We start from the raw sequence: 27947 nt of genomic DNA, 5'->3' as shown, positions 1-27947 counted from the left end.
TTGCTGCTAGTACATCACTTTTATCAAACATAATACAAATATTCAAACAGATACATACACTTTGAAAAATGTTCAGTGTCAGTGTGAAGTCAGTGTGTTTGAGGACATGCCGTTGGCGGATGGCCTTGAAACTCTTAGCCTCTTCTCAAATACAAACTTGTTTTGTTTGGCACTTCATTGAAAATGATTCTGAATTAAAAAAAGTATGCCATCTGAAGTTTTGCTCCAACTGTTGCTAATCTTGTTGATTAACGCATGTTTAACCTTCAATATTTTTGCTACCAACTCTATTACATGTTGCATAATCATTGTTCCTGCATTTATTCGATGGTTGGTACTAATAATGCTGCGTTTGTGGGAATTAAGTTTAAAAACTGCATCAGACTCTGTGACTCAGAAACAGTATTGGGCATGTTACTTTAAAAAAGTCATTAGTTATAGTTACTAGTTACTTCTCCAAAAAAGAAGTTACTAAGAAGTAAAAGAGTTACTAACTGAGTTACTCCACTTCAAAAGTAACTAGTTACCAGTAAAAAGTAACTATTGCATTACTCACCCCTGCTCGTTGACTGTTTGTCGACTCCATAGACATAGATGAAGGGCCTTTCTACAAAGAAAAATACCTTATTTTTTCTTACAAAGAAAAATAAGGAAAGGAAAGGCGCTTTATAAAGGAGATACATTTACTTGTTTTGACCCATCCAGGATGGCGGCGACGTTAAATACTGCGGCATCTATAGTCAATATTCGACTCACTTCCCGTTTTTTGTCAGCAAAGTCTCGCGATGTTTCATATTTTTTTCGTCTCTTGCTTGGCAACAGGTGGCGTCGCGGGGGAAAACAGCAGCCTCTACTCAACAGTTATTATTGTAGTCCTTAATACTTAAGTTTAATGATAAAAAATACAAGATTTACTATTTAGTCCAATTACTTTTCTACCTGTACTCACCCGCCCTGCCCTAATGCGTCACGTCATAGCCCTGACGTCATGTCATCACGAGGCCGGTGGTGAAAAGCGGAAGTTGAGCCACAACAACAACAAGAGCTGCCAGACTTCTTCTGGAAAAGACCACAAGGAAGCAAAACATTTAATTCGTTTGTTTATTTGGTGCCACAAACCTGTGGCGGTCAACACACATTGTTTTCGTTGACGTTCGGCGCAAACATGTCGCTGTTCAGTAGACTATTCGGCGTCAGCAACAAGGCAGGCAAGTCGCCCACACCCCAAGAAGCTGTTCAGAAACTACGAGAGACCGAAGAGATGTTGACAAAAAAACAAGAATTCTTGGAGAAGAAAATCGACCAGGAGACGATGACAGCCAAAAAGCACGGCATGAAAAACAAACGAGGTGAGCCGAGACTTTCTAACGGAGTACTTGTAGTTTAGTTAGCATGATGCTAGCTGGGATCAGGGAGAAGTTGACAAGACAGCATGGCTCCATGCGTAAATCACTGTGACAGTTATAGCACATTCTCAGCAGGGGCCAGCAGGAGTTAAAGCAAGAGTTAAAGCCCGTTAAGCTACACCACCAGGTTTGCTCTATTGTTCCTCCATGAATTACCACTAATAGAGAAATGTGTGGAAAACACCACTTTGACAGTAGTTTAATATACCTGATCAATGTTTCCCACAGGATTGTAATCCATATGTGAGTGCTTTTTAAATGGGGTGAGGGTAGCAAGCAGGACCCACTGCTTGTTGAGAAGAGCAGTATGTGCTTGCCTGTTCACCTTCAAAAGGGTCAAAAAAGACCGTCAAGAGAGGTCTGAATACTCGCAAAATATCGCAACAAAGTGTCTAATCCCTCCTGCTACGTCTTCTTATTCTCTGGCACACCGGGGAGTATGAGGTGTGTTAAGAAGCAGTGTTACGATGCCATGTACTGTACGGGAGTTGTAATGGCAAGCTACATTAAATATATATTTTTTCTCCAGACAAAGAGGAGGTGAGGGAAATTATTGACTTTTGGACCAATCCATGGTTTAGCAGCTAAAGGTGAAAAACACTGTATTTACGCGTATGTCGCGGTAATATTTGTGTGTGCCACCAATGTGCTGAGAGCTTGGCTACGCTTGTGCTTCAATGTGTTTATGATGAGTACTTCAAGATAACTGTCACATCCTAGAAGTTGTTTTTTCAAGGTCACAAATGTGGTGAGCGGCTGGGTAGTTTTTAGAAGGCCGTCTTGTGTTGTTCCACAATAAGCACTGATGAAACTTGATGGACTGCATAGTTGAACACTGAGCGACCATGCAAACATGGTGTACATGCTCAAAGTCTTTGAATAACAACATCATACCGACAAAATGAGTCCTTCAGCATTCCGCATAGAGCGAGCAATCCACATGGCACACAGGAGCCACACAGTAGAACACAATAATGTCTACAAAGACACTCTTTTTCATTTGGAAACCACATTTACATCCACACAATATGCAGGGCTTAAAGTATTCCGGCACCGTGTCGGATCTGTGGTGTTTCAATATGACCAACGAAAAAAAAATAAAAATCTGCCAGACCCAGACAAACACAAACTCATTGCCGCCATGCGGTGGGGCTCTGAAAGCAGCTATTGCCAAGCCCCCCCCCAAACCGCTACTGTCCAATCCTACGATTATGCTGCGTTCAAGACAACTTGGGGAAAGGTGTATGTTTTTGTGTGCTGTGCTCCATGAAGCTAGTGTACGCTATCGAGGTGGAGCCAAACAGAGCGGTACGAATAATGACTTTTTAAAGATGAATTAATTCAAACATACTTTTCTATGTTTGTATTGGGGAACAATTAAAACATAGCAGAAAGCTGCGTTTCTTTGTGAGACCGCAGTGCATGCCCAGATCAGCCAATGAGTGACTGGTGTTCAGCAGTCGGGGGTGGAGTCAGAGCAGTCTGCCCGACCTTCACAAGCCACTACGGCGGAGGAGGAGGCTGAACTTAGTTGCAGACGTATTTTGCTTTGTAAACACACTACCTTACCTTACTATAAGTACAAGTAACTAAGTAACTATAAGTAATAGCAGAGTTTGACAGGGAGATAATTCTGTTGCGCTGCATTTAGTTGCTATTTACTTGTGGGGTTGGGCGTTCTGTTGCCTCTGTTAGCATTAGCTCACTAACGTTCAGGCTGTTGACAGTGTAACGTTCACATTGGCTTTAATCGGTTAAGTAAGCAAGGCTTTGGAACTTGTGTACAATTGGATGCACTTCTGGGTGGTGTTTGGTACATTTAAGTTAGTGGAGGGTTAAGTGTGGGGAGGTTCATGTTCACAATGATATTTTAGTAGTTTTTGGTTCTTACCGATTGTGATTATATATGTATATATATATTTGTTTATTCATCTATCTATTTATTTTTTGGGTGGGGGGGGTCAGGCTTTTTTTTAACTTTAAGTCCTGAATATGTCATTCATAGTTCATATTGTCTTAGAACAGACAGGAGCAATAAGAATATTCTAATATTGTTGGTAATGACGTCAAAACAAACTTTTGGACCTGAAAGACAGAATACCAGTCTTGATGTTGTTAGATTGTGTTCTCTCATCTGCCAATCAAAACAATTATTTGTATGCATATTATCATTAAAGGCCAAAGATGACAGGCGGAAATGATTATGCAATCAGGAGGAAATTATTATGCAATCTATCTGCATCCCTTTCATGCTCTCAAAGAAAAAAAAACCTGGAAAGTTTGGATGAAGCTTTGCAGCCAGGACTGATGACTGATGAGCAAGGGTAGTACAGGTGGTCCTCGATTTCCGATGTACAAATGCGCTCCTGAAAATTCACTAAAAACCTAATTTTGATCCAAGAACACAAGACTGGCTCGGGAACGAGTTGCAGTGCCCGCCGATGGAAGGATACGCACGTGATGCCTCATACTGGAAGAGAAAAAATAATAAGGAGCACTTAATTATGTCTCCCAAGTGGCAGTCCGCCAAGGAAAAGGAAAGCCATCACCATGGAAGTAAAAGTAAACATCATAAAAAGTGCTTAAAGAGGATTAACGGCCTTTATTTAATATTAGCTGCTCTTTCAGTCCCAGTTGCTGCTGCGACCGTCATTCGGGATAAAAATGGATTTTGGGTGCTGTTCTGGAGATCTGGGAGGAGAAGGATGAAGTTATCCTCCCATGCTATCCTGGGACCATATTTTAAGAAAGTAGGACAACCACAGGGTTTAAAAGTAAGAAGTTGTTCTCTTTAATTATTGTATTTAATTAATATATTTATTACTCTGTTATGTCATTCAGTGTGTTTATTACGCGCTAACGATGGATCTGCGCAATCGATCGATAGCGCTGCGCCCGAGATGGCTCCATCGTTAGCGCACACGATCGATGGTATATTGCTGCGCCCGGGATGGATGTGTGTAGTTTGTTTAGATGCCAACAGATGGCAGCGCTGAGCGTTGTTACTTACAAGAATCAACAAGAAGTCGATGCATGCAAATTTCAAATCTCTGATTAATTGTCAAGCAGTTCACTTTGTTACCGTTCTCGACGGCGGGAGTGTGAACCCTAACCCTAAACCCTAACCCTGTCATTGTATGCCATTAGCAGATCAAGGATTGTCATTATATCGTCAGCGCAGTGTCAAAACATCGGTCTCCAGTGCAAGGCAGTTATATCCATCGTGAGCGCAGAAATCGATCGATTTGTGCGCTAACGATGGATCCATCTCGGGCGCAGCCCTATCGATCGATTGCGCAGATCCATCGTTGGCGCGTAATATCTATGAGATAACTGATATATGCATGTTACATGTCTGACGATTTCACAATATTTACTATATTTTGGTAAATATGTGATTATTTTTTTTATTAGCTAGCAACATCGTTAGGTTGTCTTCACGGTTCTGGTTAAAACAGACAAAAGTCACATTTGCTTTGCTTGTACAGTTCCTGTCGTCAAGTGTGAATGCAAACAAGGACTGGTTTCCAACTGCATAATCTACATACTGTATCTCGATCCCATCTTTAAAGCCTGTCTAATTAACATGTGCTCTCCAAAGATGGTTTTCAGCCAATATGTGCTTGAGTTTGTTTTAACGTACTAACAGGAAAGAGGCTAAATGTAATGTATGTGATGTTGGCTAACAATGTTAACTCTGTCATCTGGCCACAAAAGATCTTCCATGCTGATATCAGCCTGTTGTGTCTCCTGGTGGAGGTGGAGGATTCATGTATCATAATGTTAGATCTCGGTCAGAGAAGTCCAAGTCATGGACTGCCTTATGGAACAAATTCAGTCAAATCATCAGTTTAAGTTTCAGAGGTAAAAAAAAATATAATATTATTTAAATTTGAATGAGATTACAAAATCATTTAGGTTGTTTGCGACTAAAGACAAATCCAAATCATGACTAATCTCTTTCGAGAAGATCATCTTCACTCGTAATGACGGGGTTACATTCCCTAGATCAGGGGTCTCAAACTCAATTTACTTGGGGGCCACTGGAGCTAGGGTCTGGGTGAGACTGGGCCACATCAGGTTTTCCAAAAAAAAAACAACACATTTATTAAAAACAGAAAAATATACTATTTTTTTCAGTGCTTTGGTTCTGATTTTCTACAATAAAAGCGCTGATAAAACATTCCACTGTTCTCAAATATCTTAATTTTTATTTTTCTGCACAAAATAAGATGAAAAATAAACAAATCAAGAATAAAGAAAATCAATCAATCAGTAATAAATAAATATAATTACAATAATAAAACAGCAAATAATAAAAACTTAAGAAACCACATATAGTTGGTGGGTAGACAAATTATTTTTTTCAGATTAAAATGAACAAAGCATTATTAGAGCCCTGTAGACATGACAAAACACGACTATAGTCACATTTATACTCTTTTTATTTACAACATATTGCGCAACTGCAGGGTCTTGAGACACATGCTAACTCGCAAACTAGAGAGCTAGCGACCTAAACGGTAGCCTCCAAGTTATTCCCTTTAAACTTAAAAAAGCCAAAAACTTACCACTTCCACACGGATAGGGAGGATAACTATTAACAGTTATTTACCCTTTAACATGAACATTAATCAAACGTAATATTTTTTTCTGGGTACATGATACCATGAACATTAAACTTTCATATCAAGGCGGGGGCTTCAAACTAGTGTCCTGCGGGCCACATTTGGCCCGCGGGCCGCGTGTTTGAGACCCCTGCCTTAGATTGAGCTTTCCTTTGCGTCCATTGCCAAGTGCTTGTTCATGTGGGTTTCAGTTGGTTGTTTTAACACTCTTAACGATGAGTGTGCTTTTAGACCTGACCTGACTGGAATTGAATGACTCAGCGTGGTTAGATTGTGTCATTGGGTTTGTTTGACTGCACCTGAAAGATCGCTTTCATTTGTCTGGCAGCGGACAAGACATCTATTATGGCTCATGATGCATACATACGGTGATACCTGCACTTTTGTGATTCATTCGTTCCAAAACATTTGACGACAACCGAGAGATGGAGTTCAATGGTGTTTCTGACCTTCTTTATCAAATTGCTGCCACTTGCAACTTTGTGCCTTGCCAAAGGGCTTGTGAAATTGGGGGAGCAGTTATTGTTTGTTTACTCTGCCATGGTCCACAGAGGAAACACTCCCCCACATAAATGTTCCTTCTCGTCAGGATGATCTGTTTGGTACAGAGTGAGAGGAGGGAATCAAGCACTCATGCACAAGGCGAGGAAAAGTTTGTTTTTATTTATTGTGCAATAATCGATTTATTGATTATCATGACTGGTCTACTCCAGTCAGATGATGTGTTTGTGTTCCTTTTTTTTTTTTGAGTGTGTCTTTCTCAGTTGTCTGCTTGGTCTGTTCAAGATTGCAATGACTCCAAACTGTTTTACCAGTTTGTAAAGGAGTGGTAGTGTAAACATGCTGCAGTGACTCCTAAATCAGCTGGGATCCCAATACAAGATGGCCCAGGATTGTCAAAGACTTGACGTCAATGAGGCCCAGTGGCTGTTTGGGGCCAACTAGGTCAACTAGGCCCCATCATGCTCGTTTTTAGCAGAAACAGAAGCTCAATGTGAACAGTACATCATTTTTATTTCAACAGAGTGACACAGAACAGGGAAAAATGACTGAAAGCATGTTTAAAATGAATCAAACCAATACAAGGACATGGGAGGAGCTGCTTGATGATGTCAAGGGAGTTGGGAGCACATTCAGCAAAAAAAAAAAAAACATTAGACCTCCATCACTGCTGTCATGGATTGAGATTCTGCAGTGCCCAAGAAGACTTGCCAAATGATTCATTTTATGTTATGTTTTACATAACTTTTATGTTATGTTTTTTGCTTTGCGCCCCCTCCTCCAGTGGCGCTGCAGGCCCTAAAGAGGAAAAAACGTTACATGACCCAGCTGCAACAGATCGACGGCACCTTGTCCACCATCGAGTTCCAGAGGGAGGCGCTAGAGAACGCCAACACCAACACAGAAGTGCTGAAGAACATGGGCTTTGCTGCCAAGGCCATGAAGGCCGCACACCAAGACCTGTGAGTGGTCATCATCAGGTCTTCTTAGTAGCTCTTTAACTGCCATGTTTTGTATTCATTGCGTATTGCATGCAGGGACATCGACAAAGTGGACGACCTGATGGACGACATCACAGAACAGCAGGAGATCGCACAGGAAATAACAAACGCCATTTCCTCTCCCATCGGGTTTGGGGACGACGTGGATGAGGTATGAACATACAGCAGAACTACTTTTCTTCATCTTTGTGTGAGCTTTGTGAGTCTCCAACAGCGGGTGTGTGTGTGTGTGTGTGTGTGTGTGCGACAGGATGAGCTACTGGCGGAACTGGAGGAGATGGAGCAGGAAGAGCTGGACAGAAATCTTCTGGAAGTTGAAGGAGCATCAGACGTTCCTCTGCCAAACGTTCCATCTGCATCTCTGCCATCCAGACCAGGTGTGCTGGCCATTTAAGAAGAAACTACAATAGTCATAACAGTCATCATCATCAACATGATGCCGTATTTCCTCGTTTAGGCCAGGGGAATTTATTTATTTATTTATTGGGTCATCACAATGTGTTCATTCCGCAACAGGAGATATGTGATGTTACACAATGTATCGGTTGATAATATGTATCAGAATTGGAAATTAAGAGTTGGCCTTTTCCCAGTTTTGGGCTGTGGGTTGCGGGGGAGGGGATGACGTCACCGTCTACTTTGATGACATTTTTATGGAGGCTGCAGACATCAAAGGTTTCAAAGTAAGAATCACCACACCACTGTGCATAAAAATTGAGAATTAACAGGTTGTGTCAAATGTATCTGTTGCGGTCCAAATGTATTAGTGGCGGGCCACCACAAATAAATGAACATATGGAAAAACACTGGTGTGAACGCACTCATGCGAGACAAAGTAAAAATGTGGAAGTGAGAGTTATGTTGTGAGCAGGAGGTGACAACATTACTTGTTTGTTTCAGCCAAAAAGAAGGAGGAGGAAGATGAGGACGACATGGCTGACCTGCAAGCTTGGGCCACCAACTAAACCTAACAGGCCATGCTAGCCGGTGTCCCTCCACTTGTCCTCGTCCTCACTCCCTGCCAAGAGGGACCTGGACTCTGGGCTGCTGAGCTGGCACGCTGCACCAACGCCCATACCCCTATCCTGAAGTATACACTCGTGCACGTGAGAATAAAAGAACAAGAAGGTCTTTATTGCTCGGATCGGTCCTCACTCGGGTGTACCAGTGCATGCTGGGAGCAGCAACACCACGTCTCCATCGTGAGAAGGATCTTGAAGAATCAAGTGTATACTGATGGGGCGGGGGCGGGGCTAGGATCTACAGAACTATGACGCGACTCTGACAATTTGTGCTCGTCATATTCATCAAAAGAATCTTTGCTTATCATCATGAAGGTGATAAAAAAGACATTTAGGTTGTTCTCGATGATGATGCAAAGGAGGGGGAGGTGGGGGGGGGTGAAATCCACCTCCTTTAAAAGATGAAAACTTTTCTAATCTCATTCTTCTTTGTTGTCGCTGTTAAATAAACCTTTCTTGCCAGAGTAAAGCAGAAAAGACCAAATTCTTCTTCACCTCCATAACTGCTCCAGCCAGTTCTCTCCTGTCAGACCACCGGGATGCCAAGCCTGCTTGTCCTCTCCTCACAGCGTGACTTCAGTACTTGCTGGAATGTCAGCGCAGACTGCTCCAACGTGGCCCCTACCAAATCACCTTCGACCCATCGACCTCCTGAATCAGCACTTTAGGTGGCCATGAGGCTGTTCAGTGACAGCTTCCTCTTGTGTCTGTAAACGGCAGGACACACCCTCTGTGCATGAAGCAGTGAAATTGATCCAGTCCATAACTGTCAAAATCTGAATTTTAAAACATAGGAAGTGTTTTCATGAAGGTTGAAAAATACAGGAAAGAGAGGATGCCGGGAACGAAGGGCAAAATAGGTACGATCCAGACACAACTGGACTCTCACGTCAAGTACCCTTTTGCGGCACGTTGAAAGAAGGAAAACAGGATGACATTTTAACATTATGGAATCTAGGAGACAAAGCACATCATTGTAATGTTTAATCAAATTAAACTTTTTATTTTATTTTTAGAATATGCTCGGGCCAATAAAAACAAACTGAGTTTAAAAGCGCCTTCTGGTCCACAACTCTGCCCAAGACAAACTCCAGTGTGTGTATTTTCTGCCACGTTTGTTGACCTTCGTTGACGTTACTCTTATTAAAATAAAAACCTGGCAGCGGTGGGATTCGAACCCACGCCCCCGAAGAGACTGGAGCCTTAATCCAGCGCCTTAGACCGCTCGGCCACGCTACCGTGCCTCGTACTGCTCGAACAAATATATTTATTTATTTCTGTCTTTAATAAGGTGACTGTTAGGGGGGTATTTGGGGTAAGTTGTGGGAGTTTTCACAGAAAGAAGAGAGAAGAGCAGCCAGCTGTTCACAGTTTGACTCGCAGCTGCACAGCCGTTCAGCAGCACGTGACTTTAAGTCCATCCAATCACACCTTGACTAACTTTTATTTCCGCAGGACTTTACACAAAACACATGAAAGTCTCCTTTGGCCTCATTATGACTGCTTTGCAGTTGTTTTTCCAACCTTTCACCTGAATGCTCGCCCCTCGCATCTCACCCGATTAAAGCTCAAATAGTTTAAATGGTGACGTTTTTTTAAACTTTAGCACAGTTTAAATGTTTTTACATTACCCGGTGAGCCGATGCAATTATAGTCTTATAGATACTTCATTTCCATGTACTGTAGTTTCCTAACAAATCAAATCTATCGTTTTCCACTATTTTTGAAGTTTCTAATGTTTTAAGATGTTTGCAATTACTTTCACATAAAGGTCGCCTGTGTGCGCTAATGTTTTGTTTATGTCATGTTCATGTAGAATAGAAAACATATATAATAACACATTATTTAACGCTCAACTTCGCACATTTGACCGTCTCTTTTGAAAGGGCGTGTCCGCTGTAACTTCAACCAATGGCAACACGTATATTCGGGGCGGGTAAGACCGCTTCATCCAATAGGATTCGAGAAATTGTGTATAAGCCCAGCCCACTCATGTCCGGCTGGGGGGGAAGGTGCTTGGTAGATAAAAAGCAAGCCGACATGATAGCGTCCCTCCTCTCTGCGTTTGGTCGTCGGCCAGGCTGCCGCTGCTGCTTTCTACACAGTCCAAACAAAACCTTCAGCTTATCACCATGTCCGAGAAACTTCCTTACAAAGTTGGTCAGTGTTGGTCTTCTTTACTTTTCTGTCCTCTTTAGTGGAGTTGCTTTAGCGAGGTTGCTTGTCTGCTAGCTAGCCTGCTTATCCGGCATGTGCTCGTCTGTAGCAGCTGCTGCTAACGAGGGCGACAGTAATTATTCAACTTCATAATAAAAAAACGTATATGCCACTACTCTTGCATTTTTACCTGTAAATCGTATTATGCAGCGTTTGTCACCGTTTCTTGGTTTGATTGATCGTCCAAGTGGAAGACTTGGTCCAGTTTGTCTGGATGTTGTAGTTTAGTAGTCCACCATAACATATTCAAATGAAGGTTAGCAAACTACAACTCCCATTTTCCTTCCGGCTCGCTGGATTTGACAGCGTGATTGACAGCAACAGATTTACGGGATGTAGTAACACCGCATCTGCTTCATACCGCATGACGTTTGCAGGCTATCGGCAGCAAAAGTGGTCTTGCCAATCGGTGCGCATAATATTGAGCTACCTTTCTGCGCGGTAGTAACATTTACTGGGGATTAATGCTATGCAAATGTCTAAATGTGGGAATTATACCTTAACTAAGGTGCATGTAAAGATTGACAGCAGAAGTTGCTCAATGTGCTGCAGTCAGATAACAGCAGGTCAAAGTCGAAACGTTTGCCTTAACTCATCTTGTAAAAAGTAATCCTTGTTCAGCGCATTCATCAATTCCTGGTGTTTGATTTACTAGATGCTAATCTGTCACATGATCTTTTTTTTTCCTCATGGAAGTCTTCCTGAGACAAGAAGTTGAACATTTTCTTAGTGGCCGTAAAGCTTATGTAAATTTCTGTCAGTAAATTATTAGACTGACCTATTTTGAATGTGTGGAATAGGAACAGGAATGTCATTCATTCACTGTGATTGGCTGGCGACCAGTCCAGGGTGTACCCCGCCTCTCGCCCGAAGACAGCTGGGATAGGCTCCAGCACCCCTGCAACCCTCATGAGGAAAAGCAGTAGAAAATGAATGAATGAATGTCATTCAATCAGAAAAGCTTTAAGTGAGGTTTTAACATTCTTAAGTGTCATAACTCGGGTGAGTTATGAGTTACTTCACGTAACTCTGTTGCCAAAGGAAAAGCAAAAATCACACAAATGTGCTTGGATATTTTGATGCTAACTTGTGTCTGTTGTCCCCCCCCAGCTGACATCAGCCTGGCCGAGTGGGGGCGCAAGGCCATCGACATCGCGGAGAATGAGATGCCAGGCCTGATGAAAATGAGGGAGATGTATGCTCAGTCCAAGCCGCTCAAGGGCGCTCGCATCGCCGGTTGCCTCCACATGACCCTGCAGACCGCCGTACTCATCGAGACCCTCACTGCCCTCGGAGCAGAGGTGCACTTTTTCATATTCCTTTGAAATTGACGAGCCGTGTGTGTGGACCAGGAAGCGGTGCCCATGGCTTTAATGTTGTTTGTGGAGATGGTCCTGGGAATGATTTCTGCCCCTTGAGGCGTTGCAGCTCAGCCTTCCATGTTGCAGCTGCGTCAAAAGGCGGCAGAGAGCACAGGTGGTTGTCTGCACTGAGTAGCCATGTTATCGGCGATTCGGCGTGATTTTTGACCACCAACACAAGTAAGCATTATGGATGCACCCATTTCACTTCCGATCCCGATTCCTGAATTTGGAGTGGTTAGCGCTCAGACCTCACAGCTAGGAGACCAGGCTTCAATTCCACCCTCGGCCATCTCTGTGTGGAGTTTGCATGTTCTCCCCGTGCATGCATGGGTTTTCTCCGGGTACTCCGGTTTCCTCCCACATTCCAAAAACATGCTAGGTTAATTGGCGACTCCAAATTGTCCATAGGTATGAATGTGAGTGTGAATGGTTGTTTGTCTTTATGTGCCCTGTGATTGGCTGGTGACCAGTCCAGGGTGTAAGCGGTAGAAAATGAATGAATGAATGAATGAATTCTGATACCAGAGCTCTGTTTGCTGTAATATGCAATGACGCCACAGACTGGCTGAGCTGCATGTGTGTCTGTCTGAGCCTCCCCACCTCTACAAATGTAGGGGGCAACCTCTAATGCATATGAGAAAATATTCAATGAAATGTCTACATTAATTGATCAGGGAAATTTAAGTGGCTAACCTATCTTTTGTTGGACACAAACCAGACATGATCTATTGTTTGTCTTTTTTAAAAAGGCAATAATTTAACTTAATAAAAGGTGATGATTTCCACATTTAGATTTCCAGATAAATTCTAGTTGAAGTGTATTTCCTGCGACTGTGCACCACAGCGTATTTGAGCACGGCTAAAGGAGAAGCGAAGATGGGGAGGTAATATTGAAGTGGTTTGGTGGAGCAAAAGACCATAATAAAAGTTTGCAAACAATTGTGACTGCAAAGGTAAAGCAACACAACAATTTTGTCCTACCATGAAACGTTTGCGTCTACACTTACCCAGTCATAAATAAAATAATGTAAGCGATATACGCTAAGGTCCATATCACACAACTTTACCTAATGGTAAATGACTGAATGGAATGTAAACGTGTGTCTTCAGGTGCAGTGGTCAAGCTGCAACATCTTCTCCACTCAGGATCACGCAGCTGCCGCCATCGCCAAGTCGGGTGTGCCAGGTAACGTTTACTTTCCTCACATTTGGGACATATCGGCATAACCAAAACTGCTGGGGGCATCTTGTGTTTTCATGATACTCTTATCTAACAGAGCTGTGTGATAATGTGGTTGTATGTCTTATGTCTTATGTGGAATACAATCACTAAAGCAGGGCTGTCCAAAGGGACTTTTAGTCTTAATATTATGAGAAACAAAAAAGCAACAAGTAAAGCTGTCATTTTTGGGGAAAATTAAATTATTAGAGTAAAGTGATAATATTGCAAGTAGAAATACATTACTATTAAAGAAAATATTTTTAATAGGGGAAATATGAGAAACTATATATATTTTTTGTAAATTAGGTTGCGTAGAAGGATTTCAGAAGAAAGTATAAATATTTTTTGGGGGGGGGAATGGCAAAAATGAAAATAAAAGAGCAAAGAGTGAAGTTGATACTAATAGGCTTTTTATCTTTATGACAAAGCTGAGCTGCAGTTTTTTCATTTGTATTTCCTCAAAGTGAAATCCTTTCATTTTCACTTTGTGAAAAGAACTTATTTCTTTGCCCTCAGCCTTGCCTTTAGCCATGTTCAAATCCCGTACACCTTGGTGTGCAGTAGCAGGAAATGCATATCATTTGTCATTGGTAAGATGAAGACTTGATGAGTTGGTCGTCTTAGACTGGTTGTAGACAAGTATAAACCGGTTCCGCTGCTCCTAGGGTGGAGCCAATCCCATCCAGTATCGACATTGGTTTCTGATACCTCGTAGTGAAAGTTGACTTCCAATCCATGAGCCCCGTGAGCCACGTCTGTGCTTTAATGCTGCCAACAGATGTCGCCGTGCTCGCTCATGACACCCGCACAGCATTCCACTTGATGCCTTCATGGCCACACAAAAAAGTCTGAGATCTTTACAGCACAAGACTTCCAAGTTGCCACAGCATGGTACTCTTATCAAATCAACAACGATGATAATGTAGCCACCTGGAAGTTACGTCTGAAGATCTGTGGAGCCATGAGCATGTCATGCCAAACGTGTGCATGTTTGCGTCAGTGCACGTGCAGAGACGGTTACATCTGCTGATATCCTTTGGGCACAGTTGCATATTAAAGCAAACAAAGCTCTGGTATCCAGGGCTCTACATTAAACAAAAATGACTTGCCCATGGGGAATCCTTAAGGTGAGAACTACTTGCCCGAACTTGCCCCATGTAAAATGAAAAGACTGCCATAATGATATCATCTCATTTTTGTGGCTCACATGAGAATCTCAAATAAAGATGAAATGATTATCATTTCTTGTGGTTGTTTTCCTACATAGATCATGACGTTGCATGGAAATCTGGATTGTCAAGAGACTTCTCGGCACTTTGCCTTTTAGAAGTTGTGCACCACAATGAAACATTATTGAATAGACACATTTGTGTACTAGTAAAGTGTTTTGAATCCAGATAAAAAAGCTCAATGGTCAAACAATAATTTGTGAAGCAAATGTGAGAAATCCACAGAGAAATGGAAGCGCTAGATTTTGTAGCTTGTGCAAAATCAGCACTTGGTATTGGATCTAATGGGTGGTGTTTCATTGTGACCACTTCAAATTGTCACAGCAATGTGATTCACTCACCTGTGCCATCATTTGATTTGCTGCCGCTAATAAAATACTTGTTTAGGAGGCACTGGTTCATCACTTTTTGCTGTTTTCCTTCACAAGTTGTTGAAGAATTAGACCATGTTGGCAGGGACGCCATGATGGATGTTTTCCTAGTCAAACCATCGCTGATTGGTTGATTGCGAACAAGAACGGGTGTGAGTAAAACGCGGACTGTGGACCGCGGTCTAAAACAATTCTGATTGGTCCATTTCAAGATTTGCAAGGATAGGTTTGCAAATTACCACCGGAATTACGCAGTCCGTGTTTTACCAACACCCAACAAGAACCGCTTTTTAAAAAACTCTTGGCAGTATGGCATGCCAAAGTGTACTTGCCCCACGGGAATATCACTGATTGGATTTACTTGCCCCAATTTTGTTTTAACTTGCCCCGGGCCATCGGTACATCGTTATTGTCGAGCCCTGGTATCGTTATCGGCAGATTTCCAAATGGAGTTACATCGGTAAAGGAAGTATATTAGGATGTCAAAGCTCCTGTCCAGTAAAGGACAGAATACGCCTGCAGGCTTCTTGTTGTAGCATCTGCTTCACACAGCCCCCATCAGCAAACATTTCTTTGTGTGTGTACATGAATAGTGTACGCCTGGAAGGGTGAGACGGACGAGGAGTACATGTGGTGCATCGAGCAGACGCTCTACTTCAAAGATGGACAGGCCCTCAACATGATCCTGGATGATGGAGGAGATCTCACCAACCTGGTCCACCAGAAGCACCCCAAGCTGCTGGCAGGTAACATACACACACACACACACGCTTACTAATGTACTAGAAGGTTCTGGTCCTGAGATCCAGTGTTTGCACAGCCGTGGGGTGACCAACGTTTTGTGGCACAAGCAAGAATTTCCAAACGTCTTCTGCCCCTTAAGGCGTTGCAGCGCAACCATCCATGTTGCAGCTGTGTCAAAAGGTGGCGGAGAGCACAGGTGGTCGTCTGCACCGGGTCTCCGGTGATTAATGAGGACTCGGCGTGAATATTGACCACCGACAAGCGTCTTCATCCGGATGCATGTCATGAACGTTGTGTATTCACACGGGTGACTGTTGACAGGCATCCGCGGCCTGTCCGAGGAGACGACCACGGGCGTCCACAACCTGTACAAGATGATGAAGAAGGGCGAGCTGAAGGTCCCCGCCATCAACGTCAACGACTCGGTCACCAAGGTGAGTGCCGATTCCAGACGAGGTAAACGGTGCAGCTTCCACGGCGCTAATGGCAACGGGACTCCTCCCACAGAGTAAGTTCGACAACCTGTACGGCTGCAGGGAGAGCCTCATCGACGGCATCAAGCGTGCCACGGACGTCATGATAGCCGGGAAGGTGGCGGTAGTGGCGGGCTACGGCGACGTGGGCAAAGGCTGCGTCCAGGCCCTGCGTGGCTTCGGCGCCCGCGTCATCGTGACAGAGATCGACCCCATCAACGCCCTGCAGGCAGCCATGGAGGGTAGGTCACGCCCACTGCAACTTCCCCTTAAAGCCAGCATGTTTGCTAACGTGTCGTTGGGCAGGCTTCGAGGTGACGACCATGGATGAAGCCTGCTTGGAAGGAAACATCTTTGTCACCACCACTGGCTGTGAGGACATCATCCAGGGCCAGTAGGTGGCGCCACAGTCTCCCTAATCCTAGAAATAATTATCTTAAAAACAATTTGTTTACACCCGTACAGTCACTTTGAGAACATGAAGGACGACGCCATTGTCTGCAACATCGGACACTTTGACTGCGAGATCGACATGAGCTGGCTGAACAAAAACGCAGCCAAGAAAGTCAACATCAAACCTCAGGTGCAGTAAGCATTCACGTGCATAATGCGTAACGGTAATCCCTCGCCACTCTATGCTTAGGATACGGCTTTCCCAGAAATATATTCATTGATAAATCATGCTGTTTCGTGGTTGAATATTAAATCAAATCACATCAACTTTATTTGTATAGCACCCTCCCGCACACGCCCACCCACACACACAATCCCACACAGTAGGGAGACATGGCATGGCACTGAGGATCAAGGAAACACCACTTTTGGGGCCGTCCACACTGGGAGGAGCCGGGACCAGCACCCGGGCCCCCCGACTCTGACAGATAGGCGGGCCCCCAAGGGACCCAAGGACGGCACCCCCTCAGCAGACCCGACACAGCCCCCAGTGTGGAGGACCCCCCTGAGAAAATACTGGAGTTAAAAGCTAAAGACTAAGATCATAAAATAGAACTAAAAAGGTAAAAACATAAGAAAAGTTTAAAAATATGAGTTAAAAGCCTGATTAAAAAGGTGTGTCTTTAATCGTCATTTAAAAATATCAACAGTCTCTGCAGTCCTGAGGCTCTCCGGCAGGCTGTTCCACAGGTGGGGGCCATAGTGGCTAAATGCTGCCTCACCGTGGGTTTTTGGCGTCCGGGGGGGGTTGATATGGTAAAAGCAGATCAGATAAATAAGAAGGTGCAAGGCCGTTAAGACATTTAAAAACCAGTAAGAGAATCTTAAAATCTAAAAAAATTCACCAAAATCATGCATACTTAAGCAAAGTTGACATGATGATGTCAGTATTTTTACTGTGATGTTGGGTGAGACAGGCAATTGGAAGGACAGCTTTCTTGGACCTTCTGGAAAATTGTCATTGAAATATTTTATGCCTAAAATATGTTCTGCAAAGTTGAATTGACGCGAGCTATGAAAATGTATTATGTAATAAGCTGGTAATACCCCCCCAGGTTGACCGCTACCTGATGAAGAACGGTCGCCACATCATCGTGCTGGCCGAAGGCAGGCTGGTCAATTTGGGCTGCGCCATGGGTCACCCCTCATTTGTCATGAGCAACTCCTTCACCAATCAGGTACAAAAGGATGCAACTCCATTACACAGAACTTTTACACTGACCGGCTGGTGGTCCTCCTGCAGGTTCTGGCTCAGATTGAACTTTGGACCAACACTGACAACTACCCCGTGGGAGTTTACTTTCTACCCAAAAAGGTCAGAAGGCACACCAAACGCGTTCAAGTCCGACTCCACAGACGTCCTGTCAGATTATAACGCTTTGTTTTGCATCCAGCTGGACGAGCAAGTAGCCGCTGCCCACTTGGACAAGCTGGGCGTGAAGCTGACCAAGCTGACTGACAGCCAGGCCAAGTACTTGGGTCTCCCCAAGCAGGGCCCCTTCAAGCCGGACCACTACCGCTACTGAGCCGCCGCCGCTCCCCCCGAGGAGAGAAGAGCGAGGAGTTTAGAGGCGGGGCTAGCAGGGAAGGACGTTTGGATGTTTGAACCCTCAAGTGACAAGCAGCCATCTTCATCTCCCCTTAGTGTCGTCACACGTCGGCCATCTTGACTCCTCCTCATCAGCTCTAGCGAGGTCATTAAGAGACGTTTCTCGTCATTCCCTCTTAATGGAATAAAATTAACCCTTTCCATGTGGCGCTTAGCTAGCCAACGACATGCAGTGGCCGTATTCCAGTTTAGCACTTGGCAACAGCTGTACTTAACCACCCTGAGGCGCTAAACCACTTGGTCTGGATTCATATCAAGGTCTTAAACTTTCATTTCTTCCTCTACTGTAATTATTTAATTTGACTTGATCAGCTCCCGTGAATGAACGAACGAACCACCGCACGCCGAGGTTGCTGTGCTCAAGTCAGCGGTGACGGTTTGACGATGACCGTGACGAATAAACATGCTGACCCGAGTTTCCGCCTCATTTAACAAAACATTACTTTGGATGAAAATTTTCTTCCATGGCATTTTCACTACCTTTCTCCTCCAGCAGGTGTCAGTGGAGACTGTAAATTCAAATGGCTTGCTCTCCAGACATTACCCTTTAAATTTAGGCTCTGTTATTCCTGGAAGTGGAATAACTTATCCCACCTGGAATGTTGTTTCACATTTTCAAAGCATCTTAAGTTAAACCGTTCAAAATACAACAAAGCACAAGACACTGGAATCAAGCATACAGATTACTGTAACTGTAGTGAGGACTGCGTCATGTTAACAAATTGGCATACTAATGTCATGTGACTTCCAATATTAAATCATGTGCTTTGCAAGATATATACGTATAAGATATAAAATAAGTGTGTGTGTGTGTGTATATATACCCTGTGATAACGTATTTGCATGTTTCAGATCAAACAAATGTAGTATATAACGCAACTGAACACAAAATGCAGTTAAAATAACTTTAAGGGAGGGAAAAACACAATTGTTGTCATTCATCCACATTGGAGGCTTTTCCAGCATGAAGCCTTTTTAAGGTCATTCCACAGCATCTCAATAGGATTCAGGTCATTCTTCAGCCATTCAGAGGACTTGCTGATGTGTTTTAGCTTGAGATCAATTCATTCATGGTTCCATTTATCACAGCAAACACAGTCCCAGACCATCACACCACCACCACAATATTTTACTGTCGGTATGATGTCCCTTTTCTGAAATGCTGCCAGATGTAATGGGACACACTCCTTCCAAAACCTTCAACTTTTGTCTCGTCAGACCACAGCATATTTTCCCAAAGGTCTTGGAGATCAAGATGTTTTCTGGCAAAATTGAGAGGAACCTTAATGTTCTTTTTGTTCAGTTTTTGTCTTGGAACTCAATCTTTTTGGCTCTTTCACTCTCACTCTTTCTAACACTGACCTTAACTGAGGCAAGTGGGATACCCAGTACGAAATGTTACATTGAATTAATTCATGACTTATTATATAGAATTTACCAACCTTTTATAACTATTATAATTGTAATAATTGAAAAACACAAACAGAAAGTAGTTATATTGTATATGCTTTTTTTCATAGGAATCATTGATCGGGGACTTTCTGTGATTAGAATTTACTACAGGAAGTCTTAAAATCAATCTTCATAAAACTCCCGACAAAGTTAGTGTTGGGTTTCGATCTTAATCTTAAACCTCATTGCTGTCCTGAGATCAGAAGCGGAACACTTCCCCGTGCATCCGAGTGTCAGGATGATGGATGAGGATGGAAGCCTGCCCTGCTGTTCCTTCCAGGCTAATTCAGTACTTTCGCTCTGCCGTGACTTCATGGGGTGGGGGTGGGGGGTCGCCGTGGGCCTCAGCGGTGTACATTCACCCTCAAATGTCTCGGAGTCTCAAGGTCAATTTCCAATTGAATTCAAACAGGAGTAGATGCTAGCAATTAGCTGCTCCGCCGCCACAGAAGGTTTAGCCAAGTCCTGTTTATCATCGAAGAGGAACCCCGTTCCGCTTTCTTTCGCGACTGCTGTCAGAAGGATGGTGGTAGAACGGGTGTAAAATCCTCCACCAGGCGCCACACCAAAATAATAATTTGTTGGATCAGTCTTTGGCATTTTGTAGAGCCTGTCGGACACTTGTATTGTCCTGTATTATTTTGCATCAAGTTCTATGCAAAAAGGCCATTGCAATATTAAAGAATCCTTTAAAAACTTGTTGGATGCACACGGTGATCCGGATCACTCGCAAAATTTAAAAACTTCCATATCCCCTTTTAGACAATTCCTTAAATATGTCATCCAAATCCATTCATAACTTATCAAGTTATTTTGAACACAAACAAATAAAATAAAAACAAATAAAAATATAACCTCCACTCTGCGCTTTGCAGAGGTAAGAACATGGTAGCTCTCTTTCATGCCAAAGTTCTTCCAAATGTGTTATGGCTCTGTGCTAGATAAGCACGTTACTTTACATGTGTAAAGTAAAAGTGGAAAATATTCCATTCCTAAAATCTGCAAAATTGGATTCATTTATAAATGGAATATTTCCTAGTTAAAGCATAGAAAACATGTTTGAATATTTTTAGAGCGGATATATTACCCCTACAGTACTCTTTCCATTCATATTACCCAAAATAGTACATACAGTATACTAACACGTTACTTTACATGTGTAAAACAGAGTGGAAAATATTCCATTCCTAACATCTGCAAAGTTGGATTCATTTATAAATGGAATATTTCCTAGTTAAAGCATAGAAAACATGTTTGAATATTTTTAGAGCGGATATATTACCCCTACGGTACTCTCTCCATTCATATTACCCAAAATAGTACATACAGTATACTAAGAAAATTTGCAATTAATATCTTCTGGACATGTGGACAGGAAGTGAAGTTGAGGGTAGATAGTTGAGTTTTAGCTGGATTACATGTCATCATTATTATGATTATTATTATTATTCTGTTCTTATTGTGCCTGTTGTGAGATTATTCAAAGCTGCAATAAAAGCCTGTTGTTCCGGCCGTCAAGTCTGGTGCTACTAGTGACTCCTAGTGACCAGTGTAGAATACTACATTTCATCAATGTCTTTGAATGCTTCATACAGATTTTTTTTTAATTCAGCCATTTTTTAAGCTTAAAATGCTTAATTTAGGCTAAGAAGATGTCCATTTTTTTTAATTATGTAGATTTTTTATGACTAATCGTCAAACAGGGATCATATATTCATTTTTTAATGCTCACTTTCGGCCGTTTGTATTGACTTGTGGACTCATTAGAGCAGCCCCACACGATAAACCGCAAAGAAAGCTTTCTAGATCTTCCAGAATCTGCACCCATTCCAGCTGTATTTCGTTGGATTTCCAAAACGTTCTGTTTTAACTTATTCCACCCATGGCACCCATTGGCGCCACCTAGGCACGCCCATACCATATTCGGACGTCAAAACTCCCTGAAACCGAGTGTTCCGAGCCATCCCAAACTTTGTTCAGGCTCTTCCAAATGCGCCAACTTCATGATCTGAAACTTTGGAATTCAACATTCTAAGTACATTTATAGGTCAGAAAGGTGGAAAAACTATCATAAAACGCAATAGAATGAGGGCACAATGTTCAAAACATGACATGGCGACGGATGACTGGCGGATGCAGGAGGCTTGAAGCTTTCCCTAAATTCTCCCTGGAAGTTCACAGGACAAATGATCCTTTTTCCTTTGCGCTCAAATGCATGCCGGGCCACTAGTTGGCGATGTTCCTACATCTTCTTTGCTTGTGAACAAATTTTACTGGCCCTTTGAGACTCATTATTCTTTTATCTCTCAAATTTCCCACGATTATCATCCAAAATCTGGATAGCCACCAAAATGAAGGGAATGTCGACGTGTCCGCACATATTGCAGCGCTCTTGCTTGTTTACAAATGCCAATAAATCGAAAGTAATCGAGGTCAATAAAGACATATTTTTTCAACACACAACAGCCATTTGAAGAAGCGAGTATAAATCTGGCTGCCAGGAACGTTGGCGGTCATGGCTGGATTAGAGGCCATTCACTTTCCTCGCAGACACCACGCACGTTCTGGAATCACCACGTTTATGTACCGTCTCCCATCAAAAACCTTGCCAAGGCTTTGTTGTTGTTCCTGGGAATGTAGCGCACCTCAGCACTGTTTTTTTGACAAGAGTTCCCGCTCGGGGCTAAGTCTTACATTTCTATGTCTCATGATGTTGGCCGTCATTGTGGTTTAAAAAAAAGTAAATATTCCATGCCAAAAAGACACACTAACCGCTGCGTCACACTTTTCATTAGATATGCAAATTTTCCACTGATGGACTGTAAAGTCTTAAATACGTCACCGCTGAGCTTTTGACTGTCACCAACAGTATTGTGGTACAATACCCAATACCCAATACCCAATGAGCTTCTAACGTTCATAGCGCAGGCCAATTACCTTCAAGCATAATTAGGATGAGATTCTGACAGTATGATCATTTTGTCGAAAAACATCACGGCTTCACATAACAACTATCCCTCGTTTATCACGGTTCCAGACCTGGTCACAATAAGTTAATTAGATATTAGGATTCTATATCAATACATGGAATAGTGTCATAGTTATGGCATTTGCCTGCCCTGACGTAAATATACATACTATGTTTCAAAATAATTTGTTGCCTAAAATCCGATATTCTTCTATGATTTTCATCTTTTAGCTTTAAACATATTATTATCTCTGTGAGTTTCAGTAACCCTAATTTAATAAATAAACTATTGGTATGTTCTCCAAATTTAACTTCGTTTTTTTCTCCAAAAGAACAAAGGCATTGTATTGCTCATAAAAATGTACTACACAATAACTCAAAGAAGGCAGTAAAAGTGAACACTACAACACTGTCATTGTTTTGCAATCTAATAATCAAAACATTCTTTGACAGTTTCTTTTTAATATATGATACATAAGATTTCCATGGCAACCAGTTCAGCCAGTGGGATTCCCCAAAACACTTTCTCAATATTAACTCAATCAAAGGATAATGAGACTTCATCGTTCTTTCTTTTAGCAAAAAAATATATTTTGTTTTTATCAGACTTTTCATTTTTCGTAATTTTGTATTTTTTTAATAATGTTTTGAAATGATCTCCCTAACAGAAGAAAACTGGCCCTTTGTATCGAGTTGTGGAGTTGTCCCATAGAGCCGCTACACACAATAACCACCACAGAAAGCTTTCTAGATCTTCCAGAACCTGCACTTATTCCAGCTGTATTTCCTTTCCTGAGCTTTAAAATGTTCTGTTTTAATTTATTCCACCAACGCCCCCCCCACCCCCTCGAGGCACGCCCACTCTGCTGTGATTGGTTCCTCTCAACTTGGACAGCAAACACTTTATACCTGGGCATGGCCATATCACCAAGTCCATATCAGGTGTTAGAAAAATATATTAAAAACTATATAATATTGACTCCATCAAAGGAGTCATTTAGCAAAACCATAAATGTAGTTTTTATCAGATTTAACGATGACTTATGTACATACACATATCAAACCAAATTTTAAGTTTCACTCTTTCACTATGAAAACTTTTCTATGTTTTTAAATGATCTCCTGAACAGAAGAAATTTGCATCTTGTGCAAATGAAACGGACCGTAACAACTCAGAAACATCACAAATATCAGTGCTGTATAAGATAAAAAGTTTCGGCTCCAAAACAGAACCTTGTGGGACTCCACATTCACTCTTCAAACATCTTCATTGCGCTGTTTGGGATTTGGGATGTTCCATTTATTTTCTTGTTACATTATAGTATTCCTTTTTTCCCTGTCTCAATATATTGGTTCATTTATTTTTATACGCCTTATTTTTTCCAGCAGCCTATGTTGTAGACTTTATAAAGACTCTATAAAAGTTTGTTTTTCCTTTTATAAACATTTTGTGAACCTTTTGTTATCCAGGGTTTTATTTTTTTATTAGAAGTTTTACATTTCCATAAAACTAACGGACAATGTTCACCATAAAGAGGTAAATAACAGTTTAAGAATGAATCATATGCAGTATTTACTTGGGCTGAGTAAACCCTTTCCACTCCTGTTTTAAAGCATCCTTTCTAAAGGCATTTACTCCGTCATTAGACTTAACCCTTTTATATCTGTGGCCATTCTGTAGATTCTTTTGTTTAGTTTGGAATTAAATGATGGTAGATGATCACTTATGTCCTTTATTATGTCACTATTAATACCATTTTCCACCATGAATGATGCACAAAATTAGTGATTTTCAACCTTTTTTGAGCCACGGCACGTTTTTTACATCGGAAAAATCTGGCACACCACTAACCAAAAATGTTCCAAAATGTCACCACGACCTCACACGTGCATCAATAAGTCTATGGGAGGAACAAGGTAGGTGTTGCCACACGGACCAATATTACATTGCTCTGCCAGTCTTTACACCACAGACACTCCACAGTAGCCATGTTTTTACATCACCACTTTTTCTCTTTCCGAATGACCTTTTGGGAAACAATGGTATCCATGGAAAGGAATATTCCAATCTCTTGTCTACATGCACCGTGAAAATCAACCAGAATAGTCAATAGGGCATGCCCAGTAAACGTAAACATCAACATCATGTGATACCGGCTTCCCCAAGTTATTCTTCCACTTGTTGGAATAACTCCGTATTGCCAGTTTTTCGTCTGTCCAGTCTTGAAATTTAGTTTGAATCAAAAACAAACTTTGCTTAGTCCAGTGCCGATTGCTGGCCTCCATTTTTAAAAGTGAAGAACGTCTGGATCTGCGTGTTACGTCATATCTGAGCATGCGCTGAAAGAACGCACCCGGGATAAATTTAAACAGGAAAAGATCAAATTCAATCTTGCTAATATTTTATAATTAAACTCAGGACATGTTTTATATAGATATATATTTTCTTTTTTAATAAAACTGCACTTGTGAATAAAGTATAGAAGGGTTTAGATTCTGTTCCACAGATGGTGGTAATGCATACGAAAGCTGCTTGCCAACCGCCAATAAACAACAGAAGAAGAAAAACACCACGAAGAAGAAGGCACCCTGACAACTTTCCATTTGAGCGGGTACAAGATACCTCAATCGGATTGGTTAAAGGAATATTCCATCCCTGTTCAATTCTTTCCGTTTGAGCAAATAAACCAAAGTGAATTGGAATATTTGGGTCCATGTATACTATTGACATAATGGCTATTGACATCATATTTGCAAATGATGATTAATAAATGTTAATTATAAAAAGTGATATTGGATAATTCCACACGGCACACCTGACGGTTTCTCAAGGTACACTAGTGTGCCGTGGCACAGTGCTTGAAAATCACTACACTAAATGATGTCACTCTACTGGGCTTTAGCCTTCTACTATATCTCACATTCACATACTACTCACATTCATACCTATGGACAATTTGGAGTGGCCAATTAACCTAGCATGTTTTTGGAATGTGGGAGGAAACCGGAGTACCCGGAGAAAACCCACGCATGCACGGGGAGAACATGCAAACTCCACACAGAGATGGCCGAGGGTGGAATTGAACTCCAGTCTCCTAGCTGTGTGGCCTGCGTGTTAACCACTTGGTTGCCGTGCAGCCTACCTGGAATACAGGAAGTGAATAAATGGAATTAATGTATTTCAATAGAAACAAATGAGGGGTAGGATTTAATAAGCTTTGCTTCTTCCTTCTCCTTTTGAACATGTGGAACCATGTTTTGCTGAGCCCACAAATTAGCTGCCAATCCCTGAGCGGTAGTTGTCTGTTCTTGCACTGGTTATTAGCATAATTAGCATGCTTGGTGGCTGATTTTGTATTTGTTTAAAACCATGACGGTTTCTTGGCAAATAAGGCGTATGGCCTTTGATTGGACTTTCCTTATTAAAAACTTGGCACTTCCTGTCAACTTTCCTTTTCCTTGGCCCAGTCATTGTTACAAATGGGCTCTGCTGTCACAGCAGTAGCAGAGTAATAGCAAAAAAGTGCAAATTCAAATTTATCGCTGCACCTAATCCACAACCTGGTGGGATTACCAGGCATTACAGGACAAGGTCTAATTATTATATTATTTGTGAAATTTAGTACTAATCATCTATGGGTCAGATGAAAAAGACCAATCATCCTAGCCCTGGTTTATCATCAGTTCTTGAGACATTTGGGAATTTTGTAAAATCCAAAAGTTTTGTTGTCTAGCCATATATTTACTTTTCTTAAAGTGCTCATGACAGTAAAACACGTTAATCTTGTTATTTTGGACATATTTTGAAATTAAAAAGCATACTTCCTGTGTGAGATATGTAACTGAAATATTGAAATATTTGTAATTTTAAAAAATTAAAGAAATAAATTAAAAAGAAAAATAGTAATCCAAAATATTTATAAATAAATAAATATATTTAAATTTTTAAAAATTTAAATATTAAAATAAATATAAATATTTATAAAATAAATAAATATAAATATGACCGTGTTGTTTTAAATAATGGCCCATAGTTCCAAAATTGATATCCCTTTACATAAAATTTGATGTATTATCGTTGTAGTTAAGAGATTTCCCCTACTAAAATGATATACTACTATTTCTATCTGCGATTAAATATGATTAATTCTGAGTTAACTATAGACAAAGTGCGATTAATAGCGATCAAATATTTTAATCGATTTTTATATTATGCCCACTTGTTGCGTTGAAGACTTTTGCTGAAACAAGTCAAAAAGACAGAGTAAGCTTGTTTACATTTCTAAAAGACGCCATTCGCATCATCATGTCAGTAAACCTCATGGGACATACACTATGTCTTACTTATTGTGTGGAAATATGGGCTAATAACTATAAAAGCAATCTTCACTCGCTAAATGTACTGCAATAAAGGTCAGTAAGGATAATTCATAATGCCGCCTACAGAGAACATACTAACTGAATGGAATGGATTGAGTAAGGAAATCAAACAATGCACAACGATGAGCCAATTCAAGAAACAATACAAGCAGTTGATGTTTGCTAAATACAAGGATGAAGAGTCTTGAACCAGTCATGATGTGCTATATATATCACTATATTGACACTTACTATGGTACCCATTATGGCATTGGATGCTCATATCACCTTGTACTACGGTACGAGGTACATTATAAAAAAAACAACAAAAAAAACCCTTAAACTGTATTATGGAAAGCAGGAAGTGAACAAATGTAACAGTTACTGCTTGTAAAAATACCAGATGGAGGGGTAGGATTTAATAAGCTTTGCTTCTTCCTACTCCTTTTGGACATGTGGAACTGTGAACTGATTATGGGATGCACTCAATTGTAATCTGATGCATGTTCAAATGAACCATTATAATATAATCGAATATAATCTAATATAATCTAATATAATCGAATATAATCTAATCTAATCTAATCTAATCTAATCTAATCTAATCTAATCTAATCTAATATAATATAATATAATATAATATAATATAATATAATATAATATAATATAATATAATATAATATAACTATGCTCAGCGTCATGAATACAGATCTAACCTTGCTTACCTCTAAAAAAAAAAAGTAAAATGTTTAGGATATTTTGTATTACATAAAAACTGCGACTTGTGAGTTAGCACCCCGATGCTAATGCTAAATAAGGCACAATTTACTCTGTGTACTGCAATTTCTTCACAATTGTTGCAATTTAACCGTTTGCTCGCAAACTTGGCGACACGTGGGTTAGCATGTTCGCTAACAGTCAAGTTTTT

The 27947-nt window shown here is 41.2% G+C and overlaps 2 protein-coding genes and 3 non-coding genes across 5 annotated transcripts; 4 read left to right on the top strand and 1 right to left on the bottom strand.

Moving 5' to 3' along the window:
* Window positions 1-987: 987 nt before the first annotated feature.
* On the top strand, window positions 988-9612 carry LOC131106242 (charged multivesicular body protein 4b-like). Its single transcript, XM_058055132.2, has 5 exons — window positions 988-1349; window positions 7320-7497; window positions 7573-7687; window positions 7787-7913; window positions 8437-9612. The coding sequence occupies exons 1-5, from the start codon at window positions 1166-1168 to the stop codon at window positions 8499-8501; spliced, it is 669 nt and encodes a 222-aa protein (XP_057911115.1). The 5' UTR covers window positions 988-1165; the 3' UTR covers window positions 8502-9612.
* A 103-nt stretch (window positions 9613-9715) lies between these two features.
* trnal-aag (transfer RNA leucine (anticodon AAG)) lies at window positions 9716-9797 on the bottom strand. The gene has a single exon. It is a non-coding gene; the product is annotated as a tRNA-Leu (tRNA).
* A 752-nt stretch (window positions 9798-10549) lies between these two features.
* ahcy (adenosylhomocysteinase) lies at window positions 10550-18655 on the top strand. Its single transcript, XM_058055562.2, has 11 exons — window positions 10550-10718; window positions 11886-12076; window positions 13250-13325; window positions 15555-15707; window positions 16027-16139; window positions 16213-16420; window positions 16485-16572; window positions 16644-16761; window positions 17687-17809; window positions 17875-17946; window positions 18026-18655. Exons 1-11 carry the CDS (start codon window positions 10691-10693, stop codon window positions 18155-18157), a joined length of 1302 nt encoding a protein of 433 aa, XP_057911545.1. The 5' UTR covers window positions 10550-10690; the 3' UTR covers window positions 18158-18655.
* LOC131106667 (small nucleolar RNA SNORA17) lies at window positions 12182-12315 on the top strand. The gene has a single exon (XR_009120113.2). It is a non-coding gene; the product is annotated as a small nucleolar RNA SNORA17 (small nucleolar RNA).
* On the top strand, window positions 15832-15965 carry LOC131106668 (small nucleolar RNA SNORA17). The gene has a single exon (XR_009120114.1). It is a non-coding gene; the product is annotated as a small nucleolar RNA SNORA17 (small nucleolar RNA).
* Window positions 18656-27947: the final 9292 nt, after the last annotated feature.

The sequence above is a fragment of the Doryrhamphus excisus genome, linkage group LG18, assembly GCF_037039965.1.
Source record: "Doryrhamphus excisus strain RoL-2023G ecotype Guam linkage group LG18, RoL_Dexc_Guam_v1.1, whole genome shotgun sequence".
Taxonomy (NCBI): Eukaryota; Metazoa; Chordata; class Actinopteri; order Syngnathiformes; family Syngnathidae; genus Doryrhamphus; species Doryrhamphus excisus.
Note: the sequence above shows the minus strand (reverse complement) of the source record. Positions and strands in the feature narration are given on the sequence as shown.